Source organism: Nilaparvata lugens, unplaced genomic scaffold (genome assembly GCF_014356525.2).
Source record: "Nilaparvata lugens isolate BPH unplaced genomic scaffold, ASM1435652v1 scaffold6087, whole genome shotgun sequence".
In the NCBI taxonomy this organism is placed as follows: domain Eukaryota; kingdom Metazoa; phylum Arthropoda; class Insecta; order Hemiptera; family Delphacidae; genus Nilaparvata; species Nilaparvata lugens.
The window spans coordinates 1-19,020 of NW_024091852.1; the positions used below are offsets into that span (position 1 = coordinate 1).

Genomic DNA, 19,020 nt, shown 5'->3' on the forward strand with positions numbered 1-19,020 from the left:
GGCCTTTTTAAACTAAAATGTTGAGAGTTTTAAAAAACTTTATTCAACGTTAAAATGGCCAAAGTAAGCCGAAACTAGTCGTTGAATGTTCCAAGTTGTAAAATGTTTTTAATAAAAAGGGTAGGAAGTTGTATATGTTTATATTGTTCTTATTAATTTTAATAAAGTAGCCGATACAAGTGAAGTAATTTTATGAAATGGCTACATATATAGTCCGGGCGCAAATGTCATTCCGTGGTCATTTTTGAGTAACAGCCGTGGAAGATGTCTCAATTTCTTCGTTAGGTTCTGGCATAATAAGGATTGTGATGATGATAAGTCGAAATCACAGGCAAACACCTCGGAAACAAGATGGCCGCCAAAATTTTCAGGGTTTTGCTATATCGCTTGCATTTCAATGACTGTTCAAGATATTCAACCGTTTTTTAAACGAAAATTTTTTAAAATCTTTCTCTACAATTTTTGTTTCATAAAATTTTCCTCTAACACATATACTTTTTTAGTTATAACCTTCAAAAGCACAAAAAACTTTTTTCCAAATTGTTCAAATTTCATTTCATTATAACTTTTTTTGTGCGAGAGATACAGAGTAATTTCAAATTTATGAAATTTAGAGCGTTTTTTTAACTTTTGAACGATATATCTTCATGTGCTGTACGTCAAAAAATGAGTTCTCCAGCGCCCTCCAAAGAAAACCCTGCATGATTTCTGGTGCGTTTTTCCATACCCATGAGGTAACAAGCTAGAACTATAAAATCGATTTTTTCATGACTAGTACTTCAAGATAGAGACTTGCAAATGGTCTCAATCTCGTCGTTACAACAAGAAGAATAGAATATTGATGACGGAAACAACGAAAATATTCGACATCATTGAAAATACAAGATGACGGTCATTATTGACAGAAATTTTTATATCGCTTTTTATTCAGTTATTGTGAGAGATATCTGAATGGTTCTACCACCAAAGTGTTTAGAATTAACCAAACTATGATATTCGAGAGAATCATCTCATTTAGACCACCCTTTCCATGATTTATCAACTTCAAAAACTTGAAACATACTTTTTCGGGGACCATATTAATAATTCACTTTCCACCATGTATATTTATTTGCTAGTAGTTTTCTAATTGAAACTCAAAGGACTTCTTCATTAGTCACTAGTAAAAAAGCTATTGCAATAGGTATTTTAAGATTATTTAATTTTTCCAAGAGAATTAAAAGAGTGACTAAGCTTAGGTCACTTAAAGCAGAGATAGGAGTTAATGTGATAATACAACTGATTTTTCTACTCATTTCCCAACTTCCTGTGACAAACTGCTTGTGATATGATCAATTTCTCATGTTATACACAGTCTGTTATCTTTTAATCCCGGTTAAATGCCATGAGAACCAATCAGCTTTCTTTCCAGAAAAACCTTATATCTGATTGGTTCTCGTGGAATTCAATCATGATTGAAATTCAAAACATTTTTGTGCAACCGGGCCAAAGGATATTTTTATAACTGAAATAGTCTGTATTAGTTGATTGAAATGTGCTAATTTCCATTACACATCACAGTATTCTGATTCTGAATAATTAAGTTGAAATGGAAAAGATGTTGTCAGTTCATTTGAGCAAAACTGAAATTTTAATGTACTAGTTCAATGCTCAAATAAATTATGTGGAGCTAACAACAACATATTTTCATTTGATCTTCAAATTTCACAACATCTCCCTTATATTCATATAGGCTATTGTGAAATGTACTGTATTCTGAATTATTAAGAAATGCGAAAGCATCCTCTTATAATGAAAGCAGATTATTAAAGTTCTAGTTTTAGTGTAGAGACATATCAAACTTTCATTTTTCAAACAGGCCGCGCTTTCACACCATCGATAAATAGCGACTCTCGACTCTCATTGGTTCATAATCGATCAACTCTCGAGTCTCGATAGAATCGAAGAATGAAACTTATTTTTATTTTAGGGTTAAGTCGAGAAAACTGGTGACAATAATAAAATTAGAAGATGAGTAATCAATTATTTGTTGTTTACTAATACTACTAATTCTCCCAAGTGTATAGTAAGTACATATTCTTGAGCTATCGAGTATTCAATCTCAGTTACCAAACGAATTAATTCAAAATATTTTGATAATCCGTGCTCTGCGACTGGCCTAAAATCCACTCTGGTATTTGATCAATAAATACATTTCTTGACAATGTCACTAGTTTTTAATGGTTGCTACTAAGTGCTGCTTAGTCAAGGCTTAAATATTTTTATAAAATATGAAGCCAAAACGGCCTGTAAGCGTATTTCGTTATTTAAATGACCAGCCTTATTTGGGTGCCAACCGTGTAACTCTCTACAACAGTGTTAAAGGTAAGTAGTTATCTTATTTAATATTACATATTATATAATCTAATTAGCTTATTGAGTAGATAATAATTGATTCAATAATATCATTATCTACACTATGTATCAAATAAATTGAATCATAGACCTAGGCCTACATATTAATCAATTAGTAGCCTACAAAAACAATTGATTTACCACAATGTAAATAACGTCTATGAACTAAATTACCGAGGTACTGGTATTCTGTTTGTAATTCATTATAAACTCCAAAAAACATGGCAGATAGGCTATGTAGCTATTAGGCCACTAGATCCTATGCATCAATAAGTTAATGAGGTAAACAAAGTTCATGTTGACACTAAGTGATTTAAAAAACTCCAGTCCCATTGCTGGACTTTGCTGGAAATCATGTAGAGGTAGGTTCAAATCATAGTATTCAGAAGACATTCAGTGGATGTACTACGGTATCTATAATATCCTAAAGCAAGCCTTGATTAGATTGAATCAGGATGTTTATTGGTCGCAGACCAGCAAAGTCGTCATCAAAAAAATCTTCTTCTAAACAGTAGAAGCTCTTCCCAATGAGCCATTTTGATAGGATGTTCCTGAATGCAGTAGGTGAGCGCCCTCTCGCTGAGGCCCGGTTGCACAAAAGCCGGTTAAATATTAACCGTGATTAATTTCACGAGAACCAATCAGAGAAGGCCTTTTTGATAAGACGGCTTCTCTGATTAGTTCTCGTGGAATATATCACTATTAAAATCTAATCGGCTCTTGTGCAACCGGTACTGAGCGTGGCATGCAGTTGAACATCCTGATTGCTAACATTGGAAAACAATCCTTGACCCTAGACAAACGACAAACGGCGGCGTGGCACGTCAAAGCTGTTCATCCTGCGAGTGTGTAATTCCTCTCTTCTTGAAAACGTAGACAGGTGTTTTTTGACATGAAGTTGTGATTTTAATTATAGATAGGTCCACGTTATAATGGCAGTGGAGAAAGATAGGAGAACAATGTTACCGATCCCTACTGTCTTGTCAATGCCTTCTTAACGGTAGCTGATACAGGCTTATCAATGTAATATTAATTGTTCATTCTCGTTTAAAATTATCAATCATATTTTAGTAATTTTATATTTTTCAATAATTTCATAATGAATTTTCATAATTGAGATGAAATATTTTGTTAATTAATCATTAATTCTACATTGTTGAAAGCCGATTTGTCAACAGAGCAAAGTGAGAGAGATATAGCGTCACCCGCTTTGTTGAATGATAGACAAGGATGGCAATACTATTGCTAATCAATCACTGCCATTATTATGTGGACCTCACTACAGTACAGTCCATATACAGTATGAATGCCCAGTCGTTGGAATATGGGCTGGCAATGACCATCAAGCTTGCAAAACGTCATCACACGGATTGCATTCTTTTGGAGTAGGAGAATGTCCTTTTCATGAGTCGAATGTCCCCACACCAATGATCCATACTGGATGTGACAGTTGAACACCGCGTGAAACAGTAGCCTATTATCAATCATAAGTCCTCTCATTTTACGAAGTAAATAGATTACTGGTGACAGATTTTTGCGAACTCCAACAATGTGAGGCATCCAATGTGGTGTCTATGCTAAATCCAAGCAAAGAGACAGGAGCTGCTCTAAAATCTGCTGATCTGGCCAAAGTGCACATTATCTTCTGAGTTTTGCTCTCATTCAACTTCAGCTGATTTGCGCAGAACAACTTTTGGTCTCTTCGAAAAGCTCATGTACCTTCTACTTGGCTGCGTGGGGCCCCTTGCACTGTCCCTGTCATTCTGTATCCAGAAGATGTATGTACTACAATATCCAAAACATATTTGACCTGGATTGTGGTTAGTGCATGGTCACATTGAATGCGTGTATGTGCAAGTGCACGTCAGATTGTGCATGAGCCGAAAAACAAAATCTGGAAAAAGTTATTGAAACACGTTGTGACTTGCCTGTAGCTGCTCATACTGAACGCAACCAGCAAGTGCACACGTTCAGTGTGAGTGCTCCTAGAGTTCTTTCCAGATTTTGCTTATCATCTGCGCGCATGGCCACGAGTGCACTAGCACATATTCGCATCCAATGTGGTCATATCCTTGGATGTATGATGGCGATTGGGTTCTGTAACACATGTATGTCCTGCAGACGTCCGTATGACATCTGGCAAGAATCGGATTTTGTAGGATCTCTTCAGTATTTGACATGACCATCCACTGCACGTCCATCTGGGGTCTTTGTGTAGTCTGGGATAATTCTTCCTATCAACTAGATCATTTTTCCCTTCATATTGTACCATCCTTGAATCTTGTACTGTATTTCTAAATACTGGAAAATGTTTTAATCAACTGTTATTCAAGATCTTGATACAGTTGAATGTTGTGCTGCATTTAAGATTTAAAAATCTGGCGCACCTACACAACTTTCCTTGCCGTTATGAAAATTGATTACCTGACGCTAGTGTTCACGCGCATCTCAAGTCTACTATTCAAAGATCTGTGCCAGCTGGTGACAGGACAATAACGCTGGAGACACACGAGGTCTGCTATCTCTTCATAGTGAATGATTTAATAAAATCAACAGTTGCCAACAGTTTGCAATTGAATAATCACATTTTCTCGAATTTCAAGCTTATTTTCAATTTCAGATGAAAATGTTACTGAAACATTATTGGTAAAGATTTTAATGCTCAATCTTTTCCACTTAATTTTTTTTTAAAAATTGTATCTGATCAATTGCCTGATAATTGGGAATCTGGAATCAAACTTTGCATAGATGGGGCGGAGCTCCTGAAATTTTTACAGATATGGGACTTGTGGCAGTTGATAGAGCTTATCATTGACTATTCTAGGTATAAATTTAATCAAAATCGTTGGAGCCGTTTTCGAGAAAATCGCGAAAAACCCTGTTCTTGACAACATTTTAGCCGCCATCTTGAATTGCATTTGATCGAAATTGTTCGTGTCGGATTCTTATAATGTAAGGACCTTAGGTTCCAATTTTCAAGTCATTCCGTTAATTGGGAGATGAAATATCGTGTAAACAGACACTCATACACACACACTCGCACACATACAGACCAATAACCAAGAACCACTTTTTTGGACTCAGGGGACCTTGAAACGTATAGAAATTTAGAGATTGGGGTACCTTGAAACGTATAGAAATTTAGAGATTGGGGTACCTTGAAACGTATAGAAATTTAGAGATTGGGGTACCTTAATTTTTTCGGAAAGCAATACTTTCCTTACCTATGGTAATAGGACAAGGAAAGTAAAAATAGTAAAATACAACGACTATCACCCCAAAAATAATATTATACATTCTCATGAATTCAATATAATCAATCCAAAATCGAGAAGATTTATAGGACTTACTAGTTTATAGTGACTACTTCACTTCTTTGGTCCTCCCAACAGTCTGCATGTCCGGGGAGTCGTCACATATCTTCCCTTAGAGAAGGGGTGGTCTTCTGGAACTCAGTTTCTGTGTTGGAATGTGTGCTCCTGCACATACTCCGCAAGTGTATGTACTGTCTCAGCCTTGTTTGGAAACCCTCTGGTCTGTCATAGATTTGAGTTCAGTCGGCAACAAATTGAAATAGGAAACTCACGCATAATCCTGGTGCTAAATTTTAGAAGTCTATCTTGAAGCAGGTCCATCAGACCATTTCCATATCCTTTGAAACTTATGCATGCATGACATAATAAATGAAAGTATCTACCCAGATTGAAGTAATATATTTTTTCAATTCATTTCTCATTACAATTTCAAATTTATCTGTTTATTTCTTATGTACATCCCTGATAATCATTCTTATGAATTTCTCATACACAATTTGAAGTGTTATGCGAGCAGCACAGTCATAAAAAATACACCGTATATAGAATATTCAATAGCAAATGGAAACAATATCAGAATATAATATTTTCTATCCAGTAGCTACTACTTGTTCTACTGTCATTCAACATTTCCATAAGAAATAATTTTTTGCAGATCATAAACCCTTCATTATTTATTTCTTGATGATGTCAGTCTTCTATCCAAATATAATCTAGTTTATTTTCGGAAAGCAATCATAAAATATTCTTTGATCAGCAATATCGAATATGGAAGCAATTATTGATGAAAATCCAGTTTTGTCTATGTTTTGTTTTCATAGATGAATAATGGTCATCGTTAATCAGTCGCTGGCTATTTCAAAAACAAATAAGCTTATTACAAGCTTTTCATATATAATAAGAGATCATTGTCATTGAAATCAGAGCTTTCTTGTGTGACAATCTTTCGTTTGGCATTCTTCCTATCATGTTCCAAATTGAATTTGAATTAGTACAATATTCTTCAGCTGTGTACAGAGGATAGCTGATATTCTACTCGTTTTGATTATGAACTGCTCATACAGTATTAGTTCAAATAGGTACACTTTGAATCACATTATGCAAGTAAATCCTTTTTATAATCTCTATTAAAATGAAGGAAAGCATTGGCTTATACACGTACGGGATAGGAAAATTATGTTTGACGCATTATCATCATTGTCTGAACCACTGGACTGACCAACTTGAAATTCTGCATATATTCTCTATTTAACGAGGATGGTTATAGGTCTATTTTCAATTATTTAAGATATCTGTAGGTCAAGTTTTCAGCTTGTCAAGTTTTGAATTGGACCTTTGCGGAGCACGCAAGAACTTCATAAACAAACAAACAAAAAATTAGTTCAAACATCCTTTGTTTGTTGATTTGGCTGGATACTATCCATTCATGGACCAACTTGACCTGAATTTTATAGTCACTGTGAATGCGCCTTTTCCACTGTAGTGAGGTTCAATCTGTCAGTATTGGTTGAATGGGTAGCATTAGTGTTATCCTACAATGTTGACTTGCGGCCAAAAAGTACCACTAGTCTATTTTTGTCTGTAATTTGTCCATGGAAGCTGCTTGCTGTCTAATGCTGTCTTGCTCCACTCTGAACGTTATCAGTCAATTCGCTCGCAAGAAGGAGAAGAAGAAGAGAGGAGAAGAAGAGGAAGAAGAAGAAGAGAGAAGAATAAGAGGAAGAAGAAGAACTGAGAAGAAGAAGAAGCTTGCAGTTGACAGATAAAGGCGTTTATTTTCTGAATTGAGATGACACAATGAACAAATTTCAGTGTTTTGTTTTAATAAGCGGTCCACGACATAACAATACCTCTTGACTTCTTGTTGATGTTTATAGAAGTTGGCAATATGCGTTAATAAAAGATAGATAAGATTTATTAGCCATAAAAATTTAGAATTAATACTTATATTTAAAATATAATAAATACTATACACAATGCATAATTCTGTTAGTATGTTGTAATGCATAAATTCAAGTAGTGGATAAGTTTTTTCGAAGATTTAGAAATTCTTCAGAGTGATACGAGGCTTTGAAGTTTCAAAATCATCTAATATTGAACGCTTAATTACATTTAAATGTAGAAATTCTCCATAATGATACGAAGTTCATTCATCATTCATCTAATATTGGATGATTGTTAATTTCACGTACCAATAAATTTCAAAATTGACCAATTCCATTTCATAAGTTACCAAATCTTCATTCATTGGCATTGTTAGCTTTCAATTTCGATTTCAAATATTGATAATGGTGTTTATCAATTATATTTATAAATTGAAAATTATATACAATTCAATGCTATATTCGAATACATGATGAAAGTGCTCATACGCAATATCATTACAATCCTCGTGTGGATCCACCCCATAAACAGAATATAATGTTCTACTCATCTCTCATCATCTTACTCGAATCTACTCGAAAGATCACTCGAATATCATAAATACAAATATTTTTTCTTTAAATAAATTCATGATATTTGACTATGCCTACATCTTTGTGTTAAGTTAAAATTGCAGAAGCCTTAGGCTAGGCACACACCAGTAGTCAAGTCAAGACTAGTCACGATAGTCACAATACTTCACGTAGCTGCTTATGAAGCAACACACACCGATTAGTCATTGCTACTATGTGAAGTATTGTGACTAAACGTGTCTTGTCTTGACTAACTGGTGTGTGACTAGCCTTATAGGACTGATTTCTTTCCGTGGCTGAAAGATGTGGACTATAGTGAGGTCCACGTTATAATGGCAGTGGAGAAAGATAGGAGAACAACGTTGCCGATCCTCTATCTTGTAAATGCCTTCTATAGACGGTAGCTGATACAGATTTATTGATGTATAATATCAACTGTTCATTATTTTTTAAAATAGCCTAATTAATTAAATTTTATTAAGCAAGAAATTTTATTTTTCAATATTTTATAATGCTTTTCATAATTAAGATGAATATTTTTGTTAATTAATTATAAATTCCAAATTGTTGAAAGACGATCTGGCAACAGAGCAAAGCGAGAAAGAGATAGCGTTATCTGCTTTTTTGAATGATAACAAGGATAGTAATACCATTGCTAATCGAACACTGCCATTATAACGTGAACCTTACTATAGGCATCATCATACATATAGTGTAATCCACGTTATTATGGCAGTGGATAAAGATAGAAGAATAGCGATGCCGATTCTCTGCATCAATCAATTTATTATATTTCTAGATTGTCAAAAACATAATTGTCATCGTTGCGGACCTAGAAAAGGATAGTACCACAGGCTTTGTCGAATGATAGACAAGGATAGCAAAACCAAAGTTGATCAAATACTGTCATTATAACGTGGACCTCACTGTAGTGCATTTTCTCTTCATCTCAGATAGCCTATTGTAGAAATTTGCCTTAGTTGTTGACATGCTGTTTGTGTTTCTAATAATTTGTGTGATGTTGGTGCTTCAGGTAGCCTGGGTTTTGTGCAGCGATTAGGCCTGCTGAAGGAATTGCCCGTACATCATGGCTGTGTGAACTGCATTTGCTGGAGTGACAATGGTGATCTGCTGCTTTCGGGCTCAGATGATCAGAGGCTCGTTATTACCAATGCTCACACTCTCAAGGTTATTAATCTGCTCATTCCTCCATACTTAACCCCTATAATATGAATCAGTCTCGTAAAAATTGATTTTTCTAAGGCTCTGAAGCAGTGTTGGATAGAACAATCCATTCATTCCTTCATAATTTACCTCTAAAATATAAACCATTCACGTAAAAACTGATTTAGCTATGACCCAATAGCAGTGCTGCTCGATAGCTCGATCCATTCATTCCTTTGTAATTTACCTCTAAAATATAAATTATTCACGTAAAAACTGATTTTTCCATGGCCAAATAACAGTGCTTTCCCATGCTCACAGCTTCAAGGTTATTATTCTGTTCATTTCTCCATTAATTTACCTCTTAAATATAATGAAATAAAAACAAACACATATATTGTCAGATTTTAAACTTGAAAATGTGACCTATGTGGTCACGAAATCATGTTCATGTACAAATAAAACTGTGTAGAATTGACAATATATTTTGTTTCTATTTCATTATGGAACGGTTCTACAACATTGACAGTGACTCAGTCGAATTTTCTCAATTATAAATTATTCTTGTAGAAGCTTATTTCCCTAAGGCAGTGGTCAATAGTATTTTAACTCAAGTTAAATTCCACCCAGGATCAAGTCAAGCTGTGGTCGCGTTAATTTATTGTAATGTGTTACATTTGGAGATTGAATCACCGTCTGATCTATCTCCGTTTAAACATTGACGGTGCATACGGGCCCAAGTGCAATCATAAAGGAAAGATAGCCTAAGAAGGTATTCCACGGTATAGGTCTTTTATGTTTCAAATTTCTAGACGATTTTTGTCTACTCAAGCCGATTACTGTCGATTATTACTGTGTTGGGGTTAGAGTGTGAGAACGGCACAGTATAAGAGACTACCAGCGTCACATAACTTTACGAGAAAAAACTACGTGAACTATCAGCTTCAGTTAACAGTGAAATTTGGAACATAAACGCTCTATACCATCGGATATCTTGATATGCTATCCTTTCTCTATGGTGCAATATCTACCGTTCAAGTTTGAATCCATGATTACATGAAGATGTGGTCACATTCATAATGTGTTCCATTCAAAGTTTAAACTGAGATGGTGCATATGCACCCAAGGCCCGTACGCCCAATAGCAGTTCAACTAAAGCTTAATCCAGGATCAAGTCAAGCTCTGGTAGAATCTATTATAATGTGTTTTATATTGAGTTTAACCACCAGCTGGTCTAGTCTCGTTCCAATTCGGCTCTAAAACCCATAAGCACCATCTAAGTTCATGATTAAAACTCAGCAGGCTGTAGTGCAACCAAGGCTAAGTTTTTAAATCTAGTAAGTCAACTTATTAGATGTTATCCCCAATAATGTGTAGCTCTTGGCAACCGCTATTATTATTGTTTGATTTGGAAGCATTTAGATCTGTACAGCCGGAGATGTGGTCGTTTTAATATGAAACAATTTTCTTCAATTATTACAAGTACATACTCAAGAAAGTGGAATTGACAATATTACAAATTCATCTGTCGTCTGAATAATTTAATTTTGTAATGTAAGGGTAAATTGGTCACACTGGATGCGTATGATTATGTGCAAGTGCACATGAGATCATGCATGAGCCGAGAAACAGAATCTAGAAAGAGCCATAGAAGCACGTTGTGGCTTGCCTGTAGCTGTTCACACTGAACGCTACCAGCAAGTGCACGCTTTCAGTGTGAGTGAGTTCTTGCTCTTCCCATATTTTGTTTCTCATCTGCACGCTTGGTCATAAATGACCACGCGTGCACACTTGCACTCATTTGCATCCAATATGATCAACCCTAAATTTAACAATCAACCTGATGTCTATAGTGAGGTCCACGTTATAATGGCAGTGTTTGATTAGCAATGGTATTGCTATCCTTGTCTATTATTGAACAAAGCGGATAGTGCTATCTCTTCCTCGCTTTGCTCTGTTGCCAGATCGTCTTTTAACAATGTAGAATTAATAATTAATTAACTAAATATTTCATCAAACTTTTAATCTATATTCTAGTGATTCTTTTCATGGGACACACATTTATAAAGGAAATAAATATTATTTACGGCAGAATTTTGTTTTTATTTCAAAGTGTCCATGGGATACTTATGAATGCAAAGGACACTCTATAACTATTCTTGCTGATACAGGTTTATTGATGTAATATTAACTGTTCATTCTCGTTTAAAAAAATCTATCATATTTTATTAAGCAAGAAATTATATTTTTCAATAATTCATAATGAATTTCCATAATTAAGATGAAATATTTTGTGAATTGATTATTAATTCTACATTGTTAAAAGCTGATCTGGCAAACAGAGCAAAGCGAGAAAGAGCAAAGCGCTATCCGCTTTTTAAATGATAGACAAGGATAGCAATACCTTTGCAAATCAAACACTGCCATTATAACGTGGACCTCACTATAGTATGTATATAAAGGGCACGTGCTGTGTATTTGCCAGATAAACATTTTGTATTGTTGAATAATACATATCAAACAAGATATTGTCAATGATTGTCAGATTCTCTCTCGTTTCCAAAATAGAAAAACACCCGCACTTCTGCGTTGTAAAATGTACCCAATGTACCTAAAATACCTAATGTACCTGATGATGCCTACAATGAGGACCACGTTATAATGGCAGTGTTTGATTAGCAATGGTATTTCTATCCTTGTCTATCATTCAACATAGAGGATAGCGCTATCTCTCTCGCTCTGCTCTGTTGCCAGATCGCTTTTAACAATGAAGAATTAATAATTAATTAACAAATTATTTCATCTTAGTTTTGAAAATTTATTTTGAAAAATTATTGAAAAATATAATTTCTTGCTTAATAAAATATAACTGATGAACGAGAATGAACCGTCGATATTACATCAATAAACCTGTATCAGCTACAGTCTATAGAAGGCATTGACAAGACGTTCGGCAACGTTGTTCTGCTATCTTTCTCCACTGCCATTATAACGTGGACCTCATAGGTAATGTAGTGTTAATCTCAAATTTGGATAAATTTATGGTAATAATGTAATGTAATAAATTGTGTTTTATTTCCAGGGAGTAACAGATTACAAGACTAGTCATCGTGCCAATATATTCAGCGCGAAATTCCTACCAAACAGTGGAGACCACAACATTGTCTCTTGCTCTGGAGATGGCATTATATTATTCACAGGTTTGTTATTAATAATAATTGTATTAATACTTCCTAAATAATTGTAACTTATATGTTTTTTGTAATCATGTCTATATTTTTAATAAACTCCTCTGGTCGTGTTAAATGTATTACCAGTACTCAGTAGTTTATAATATCTAATAAAGTAAGTGGGTAATGTATTAATCAAGATAAAACGTTATGATTGCCTATCCAGTTCATATTTAATCACTTGATGAACTGTTAGTATGTTAGAAAATCGATAATCGAATTGATTTTTCACTACAAGAGAGTTTCTCGGGTCTGCAGCATCTCCTCCATGTGTACAGCGAAGCTTCCCTTGCATGAGAGTATTTACTGTCATAAAAAAGATTTATATAGTAAATAAATATTTTGATCGTGTTGAAATTTGTTTATTTCTCTCAACACTCCTATTGTGGATAATGTATTTAATAATTTATTTTCAATGGCAACTTTCTTGAAGTGTTTTAAACCTAGATGATGATGAGGGGATAAATGATAATACAAACTTATTTATAAAATCAATTCCCTTATATGGGCTACTTGATTCAAATAAAAACAATATAAAAACTTGTAGACCTTTTATTAAAAATTTAAAATATTTTAACGACTAGTCTCGACCATAGGTCATTTTCAATTAAAATGTAAAATAAACAATTGATACTCAGTTTTTTTAATAGAAGGGTACTAAAGTTTATATATTGTTTTTATTGAAACTTATTTATATTTTGATTCCATAATTTTGTGCACACTACTGGGACTTTCTTGATGACGACGGCAAAGATTTCAACCAATTAGGGCGGCACCATATTGGGCGTTTTTCAGGTGCCAACCCAATCAGCCAATCGGAGAGCTTACTGTCCTGCTGACTGCGAAAACGCCTGAAAAAACGCCCTATAAGGTTTTGCCCTTGCGAAACTCCCGTCGTCGTCATGTTAATCGTTGTGGTGTACACAAGGCTTAATACTGCTATTATCATAAATGTATGCTTAGAAATAACTTATATCCTTTTTAAAATAACTTTTTTATAGTTTAGGCACTGTGTATCTTTGTAAATATTAAAAAAACACTCACTTTCTGTGATGAGATAAGTATGCATTCCACTAATGAGAAATGCCTCATGAAGGCTGATGAATCTCCTCCTAGGAGTGAAATGCAGACCTCATCTCATCACAGAAAGTGTTTTCTCTAATATTTAATAAGATACATAGTGTCCAAACTACAACAACGTTATTATTATGTAGGATATGAGATTTTAGCGATGGTAATTCTATTTTGACTAAAATGTGAATGTGTGGAATTAATAAAAGTTTTATTGATTGTATCAGGATATTGATTTAAAGAATAATATCCTAAACATATAGTGTTTAGTCATGGAAAACAACATCAATTTCACCTTATTAAATACTTGTTATTTCTATAATAAAATTGAACAATTCAAGTAGCCCTATCAAAATACTCAATTAGATCATAAATGTAATTTGAAGAATATCAGATAGTTTTTCCCAAAGGTTATGTATTGAATAAATGCATATATTTTATTAATTTATTAATACATTATTAGAAATAATATAGGAATGACTGGGAGAGAGCAACAGGCTCAGCCAAAAAAGGATCTTTTTCCAAATTTTATAAACAGTATAATCACTCCCTTTTGATCAATCTATGGTTTCTCAGCCTATTGTGTACGACTTACGTTGAATGCAGTGTTTCCAGATCTCAATCTCTGTGCTCAATACTTAATTTACTCTAGACATCAATTTATTCATTTATCTCAGCCCATGGGCTTTCCACTTGACATGAGCTTTTCAAATGGACATTCACTTTAGTCATCAGTTTATTCATTATCTCAGTTTATTATCTCATTATTCAGTTTATCTCAGCCCATTTGTTTTAGACCTATCTATGGTTTCTCATCCTATCTGTGTGGGACTGATGTCGAATGCGTGTTGCCAGATCTCAATCTCTGCCTACTTTACTTTATCAATCTTCAATTTATCACGGTTTCTCAGCCCATTTGTTTTGGATCAATCTATGGTTTCTTGTGTGTGACTAATGTGGAGTGCGGTGTTGCCAGATCTCACACGGACGTCCGACATTCACACCAACCAGTTCAACTGCCACACAGGCACGACGTACGACGTGACAACAGTGCCGGGCGAGCCGTACACCTTCCTGAGTTGTGGCGAGGACTCCACTGTGCGCTGCTTCGATCTGCGCATCAAGGAGAGCTGCTACCGGATGGACTGTACCGAGGTGAACTAGATACTTACTATCATTTTAAATCTTCAGATGGACTGTACCGAGTAAACTTTAGTGAGGTCCTCGTTATAATGGCAGTGTTTGATTAGCAATAGCGTTGCTATCCTTGTCTATCATTTCAACAAGCGGATAGCGCTATCTATGTCTCGCTTTGCTTTGTTGCCAATCTGCTTTTAACAATGTATAATTGATAATTAATTAACAAATATTGAAAATGCATTATGAAATCATTGAAAAATATAATTTTTTGCTTGATAAAATATAATTGATTATTTTAAACGAGAATGAACAGTTAATTTACATCAATGAACCTGTATCACTACCGTCTACAGAAAGCATAGACAAGACAGAGGATCGGCAACGATGTTATCCTATCTTTTTCTACTGCCATTATAACGTGGACCTCACTATAGATATTTAATATTATTTTAAATCTTCAGAAGGTTTATTCAGATTAAGTTGTTCATTTGTCATGTTTATTGAGCTGTGTACAGACTTGAGTGCCACACGAACAAGTGCATTTCGTTTCTCATCAGCTGATTATATCTGTATTTGTACAGAAACAGTAAGAGACAGATAAAACTTGGTATCAGCTGATGAAAAGTGAAATACGTGTGTTTTTGACGCGTACGTCTGTACGCACCTTCACGTGAAACATCTCTAGTCATGTAAAAAATGCAAAAAAAAGTTATACGTATTTCTTGTATGGATTAGCTAGGTTGGTCGAGTTGGTAGGTCGACAATGCCGAGTTGTCGAAGAGTAGTTAGATGTAGTTTAATTTATATTTCCAATTTAATTTATATTTCCAATAAATGTAATTTAATAATCTAGCTATCGTCACCAACCAACGAGTTTATAATATGTGATTTCAAGGTTCAAAAATTGTGCATTATATTCAACAGAAGAAAGGGCTGTATCAATACCACTATGTTATCTTCTGTCTCATACCCATATTCATTCAGATGCTCCTTGGATCTGAGATTAATTATCTTGATACTGATGTAGGCAAGCCCCAAAGTTAGTAGTTAGACTGTCTACTAACGTTGGGAAGCCCTTTATGGATACTAATCATGTGAACATGGTTGCCAAGGTGTTTTAGCAACAAGTTTACAAGTAGATAACAAGTTAGAGTTTTATGGTGAAAGTTCCAAATTAATGTAGTACTTTATTTTTATATTGTCCATAAAAATGTTAAAGTTCAATGAATAAGTGTTAGAATAATTTAAATAGAATAGTTCATTTATTTAACAGAGCAAAACGAAAACATCATGCAGTTGGACATCGTCACAAAAGCTAACATTAATACCATTATGAATCTACCAACTATCAATACTAAATCACTATAAATATCATATTATAACATTTATCTGAATTCATTCAGATGCTCTTCGGATCTGAGATTCATTATCCTGATTTTGATGATATTGTAGGCAAGCCCTTCATGGATACTAATCATGTGAACACGGTTATTACAAAAGCACATTCACAACAATACTATGTATTGATATGATACTATCTATTCTTGAAACCAATAGAACACTATAGCTGCTTTTACACCAAAGTTATTAACAAAATGTTAATAACTTAATCTTTATAGATTCTATTAGATTAAACCTTAGACCAGTTATAGAATAGACACGCTGGGAATTCTAGCCTCTGAAGCCAACATCTACTGCCAAATCCACCCACAGTGACGTCACGCATCGTATGGAAAACTTTCAGATTGTGTCTATTTCAGATTCATGGTGTTTTTAGGTTATTTCTAGCTACGGGCAAAAACGATATCGGTTAAGTTATAATGTGTTATGTGGTGATATCGGCTTCAAGTTGTAATGAGTTTGAAAATAATAAGGTACGGTAGCCTACAAAACTAATTTATTGTCATGCTGTAATGAGTTCACTTACATCATAACCAAGGATAATATTACAGTTACAACTTACAATATTATGTGTATGAATTTCAACTTACGCATGAAAAGATATTCCACTTTTGTTCCTAAAATGTTAGTTGCAATATATGCTGCCAGAGATTACCATTTTCATAAATAATATTTACATAAATATAACAATCTGCTATGGAAACAAGCTATGTTCAACACAATGTAAGTTAACCCCCACAACCCTTACACAACAACTCAAAAAGTTTTCTATAAATTTCTATACGAGGCGTGACGTCCTGTGGTGACGTCCAGATGGGTGGATTTGGCAGTAGATGTTGGCTTCATCGACTTTCAGTATGAATATACAATGGGCCGTGTCTATTCTATAACCGGTCTAAGGATTAAACATAACTTATCATACACATGATCACATGATAAACATATGTGTTTGTCAAGTTCCGTTCAATCTAATAGAATCTATAAGGACGGAAAAATAAACACTTTGTTAATAACTTTGGTGTAAACGCAACTCAAAGGTAACAAGAAACAGGGTCGAAAACGTTTCTGAGTTTGACAAGTTGTCCAAATAGAGGTCATGTTCCTATTATCATTTGTCCAAAGGTATCACTTTTTACAAAAGCTGTAAACTTTGTCAATTTTGAATCTTGGTTAATAGTTTGTAATTTTCTGTTTTTTATTTCAGGATGTGCTGATATCGTGTCAACGAGCCGTGACTGCTCTGACTGTAAACGGCACCGCTCCGCATGAGTTGGCCATTGGTAGTTCTGATAGCACTGTACGCATCTTTGATCGCCGAAATCTCGGCACCAAATCATCAGGTAGTCTGCATTCCATCACACGTCAACATTTTCACCAATTATTCGGTGGTAGAGTATTCATGAGTAGAGAAGTTTTGGGCTAGGCCGGTTGCTTTCGCTCAGACATATCTACAGGGTTTCACGAACTCCTATCAATACTCTAGGCCTCTAGGGCATTCTTCCTGGGTAAGAAACATATCTAAATATCATATTTAAATTGTACGGAAGTCTTCAGTTACTCACACAGCGGCCATTTTGCTTTTTTCACTTATTATTTTTCTCTAAATAATGGTCAAACATACGAAATTGAAACTTTTGAAAATGCGAATTTGAAAAAGCTACAAAAAAATTAACAAATTTATATCGATAATTTTTTCAAATTCATAAAACAAAATTGAGCCATTTTAAATGTTGTTCCTCAAATAACTCAGAAACCGTTGGTTCATCAAAAATTACAAGAATAACTTTTTTAGAAAATGCAATTACCCATCGATTGGTACCTGATTTTTTAAAAATTGAATCAGTATTAACTGAGATATGGAAACTAGTGTTAGGACACCGCTGGGGGTTAGTTGCAATACATCACTGATATCACTGATTCCTGGATGTCTTGATGTATTGTTCTTGTGAATTTCATATCTTTTATGTTGTTATTACTCTCTATATTTATGGTTTCATGGTTATTATGTAAGTTTGAAAACTTTGAAATTAATAGTACCCAATTTTATTAGATACAAATGAATTGGTTATTGTATGAATTTGAATTATTTGAAACTAGCAGGTAACCTGAGCTCCGCAAGGGTCAAATTGAAAATTTGACAAACTGAAACTTGACCAACTGAAATTTTGAAGAATTGGAAATAGGCCTATAACCAACATCGGTGAATGAAGAATCTATATGCAAAATTTCAAGTTAATCAGTTGAGTAGTTCAGACGTGATGATGCGTCATACGTTTATTCCTATCCCGTAAGTGTATGAGCCAATTCTTTCTTCAATTATACATGATGACACAGAATAACGGGAACTTTTAAAAACGTCATAAAACATTAGTGGGTAGGGCAAAAATGATTTTATTCAAACTAATGTAAAGTTCAAGACTTACTATTTGAGATTTATTAATAACATCTATCACTTTTTGACAATTACTTCTCTAAGATGGCTTCCTCCTGAACGAATACACTCTTGAAATCTGTGTTGACGATTCCTCATTGATCGCTGCAACATCTCATCTGGGATATTGCGGATTTCATTTTGAATTCGGTTTTAATTTTCAATTAATTCAAAATAATTGATGAAATTGTGAGCGAAATCCATTCGCACGGCATTCATAGCAACTGTGGCGGTGAGTATTGTCATAGAGACAATAGCATAAGTATATCCATGGTATAGGGCGTTTATGTCGCAACTTTACTGCTATCCCAAGCCGATAGTTCACGTAGTTCTTTCCTTGTCAGCTGTGTGACAATATCGAGAAGTAATCGGCTTGAGATAACAGTAAAGTTGCGACATAAATTCCCTATACCAAGGGA

The 19,020-nt window shown here is 34.4% G+C and overlaps 1 protein-coding gene across 1 annotated transcript; it reads left to right on the forward strand.

Annotated features, from left to right (window-relative positions):
* Nucleotides 1–1,955: 1,955 nt before the first annotated feature.
* LOC120356183 (DDB1- and CUL4-associated factor 6-like) lies at nt 1,956–17,617 on the forward strand. Its single transcript, XM_039445062.1, has 5 exons — nt 1,956–2,364; nt 9,198–9,352; nt 12,411–12,528; nt 14,606–14,784; nt 17,375–17,617. The coding sequence occupies exons 1-5, from the start codon at nt 2,271–2,273 to the stop codon at nt 17,591–17,593; spliced, it is 765 nt and encodes a 254-aa protein (XP_039300996.1). The 5' UTR covers nt 1,956–2,270; the 3' UTR covers nt 17,594–17,617.
* The last annotated feature ends 1,403 nt before the right edge of the window (nt 17,618–19,020 follow it).

Excerpts from the sequence above, each read along its gene's own strand:
- LOC120356183 (XM_039445062.1), top strand. The coding sequence starts at position 2,271 with ATGAAGCCAAAACGGCCTGTAAGCGTATTTCGTTATTTAAATGACCAG. Across the intron at positions 2,365-9,197 it reads TCTCTACAACAGTGTTAAAG|GTAGCCTGGGTTTTGTGCAG; the intron begins GTAAGTAGTTAT and ends TTGGTGCTTCAG. Across the intron at positions 14,785-17,374 it reads ACCGGATGGACTGTACCGAG|GATGTGCTGATATCGTGTCA; the intron begins GTGAACTAGATA and ends TTTTTATTTCAG.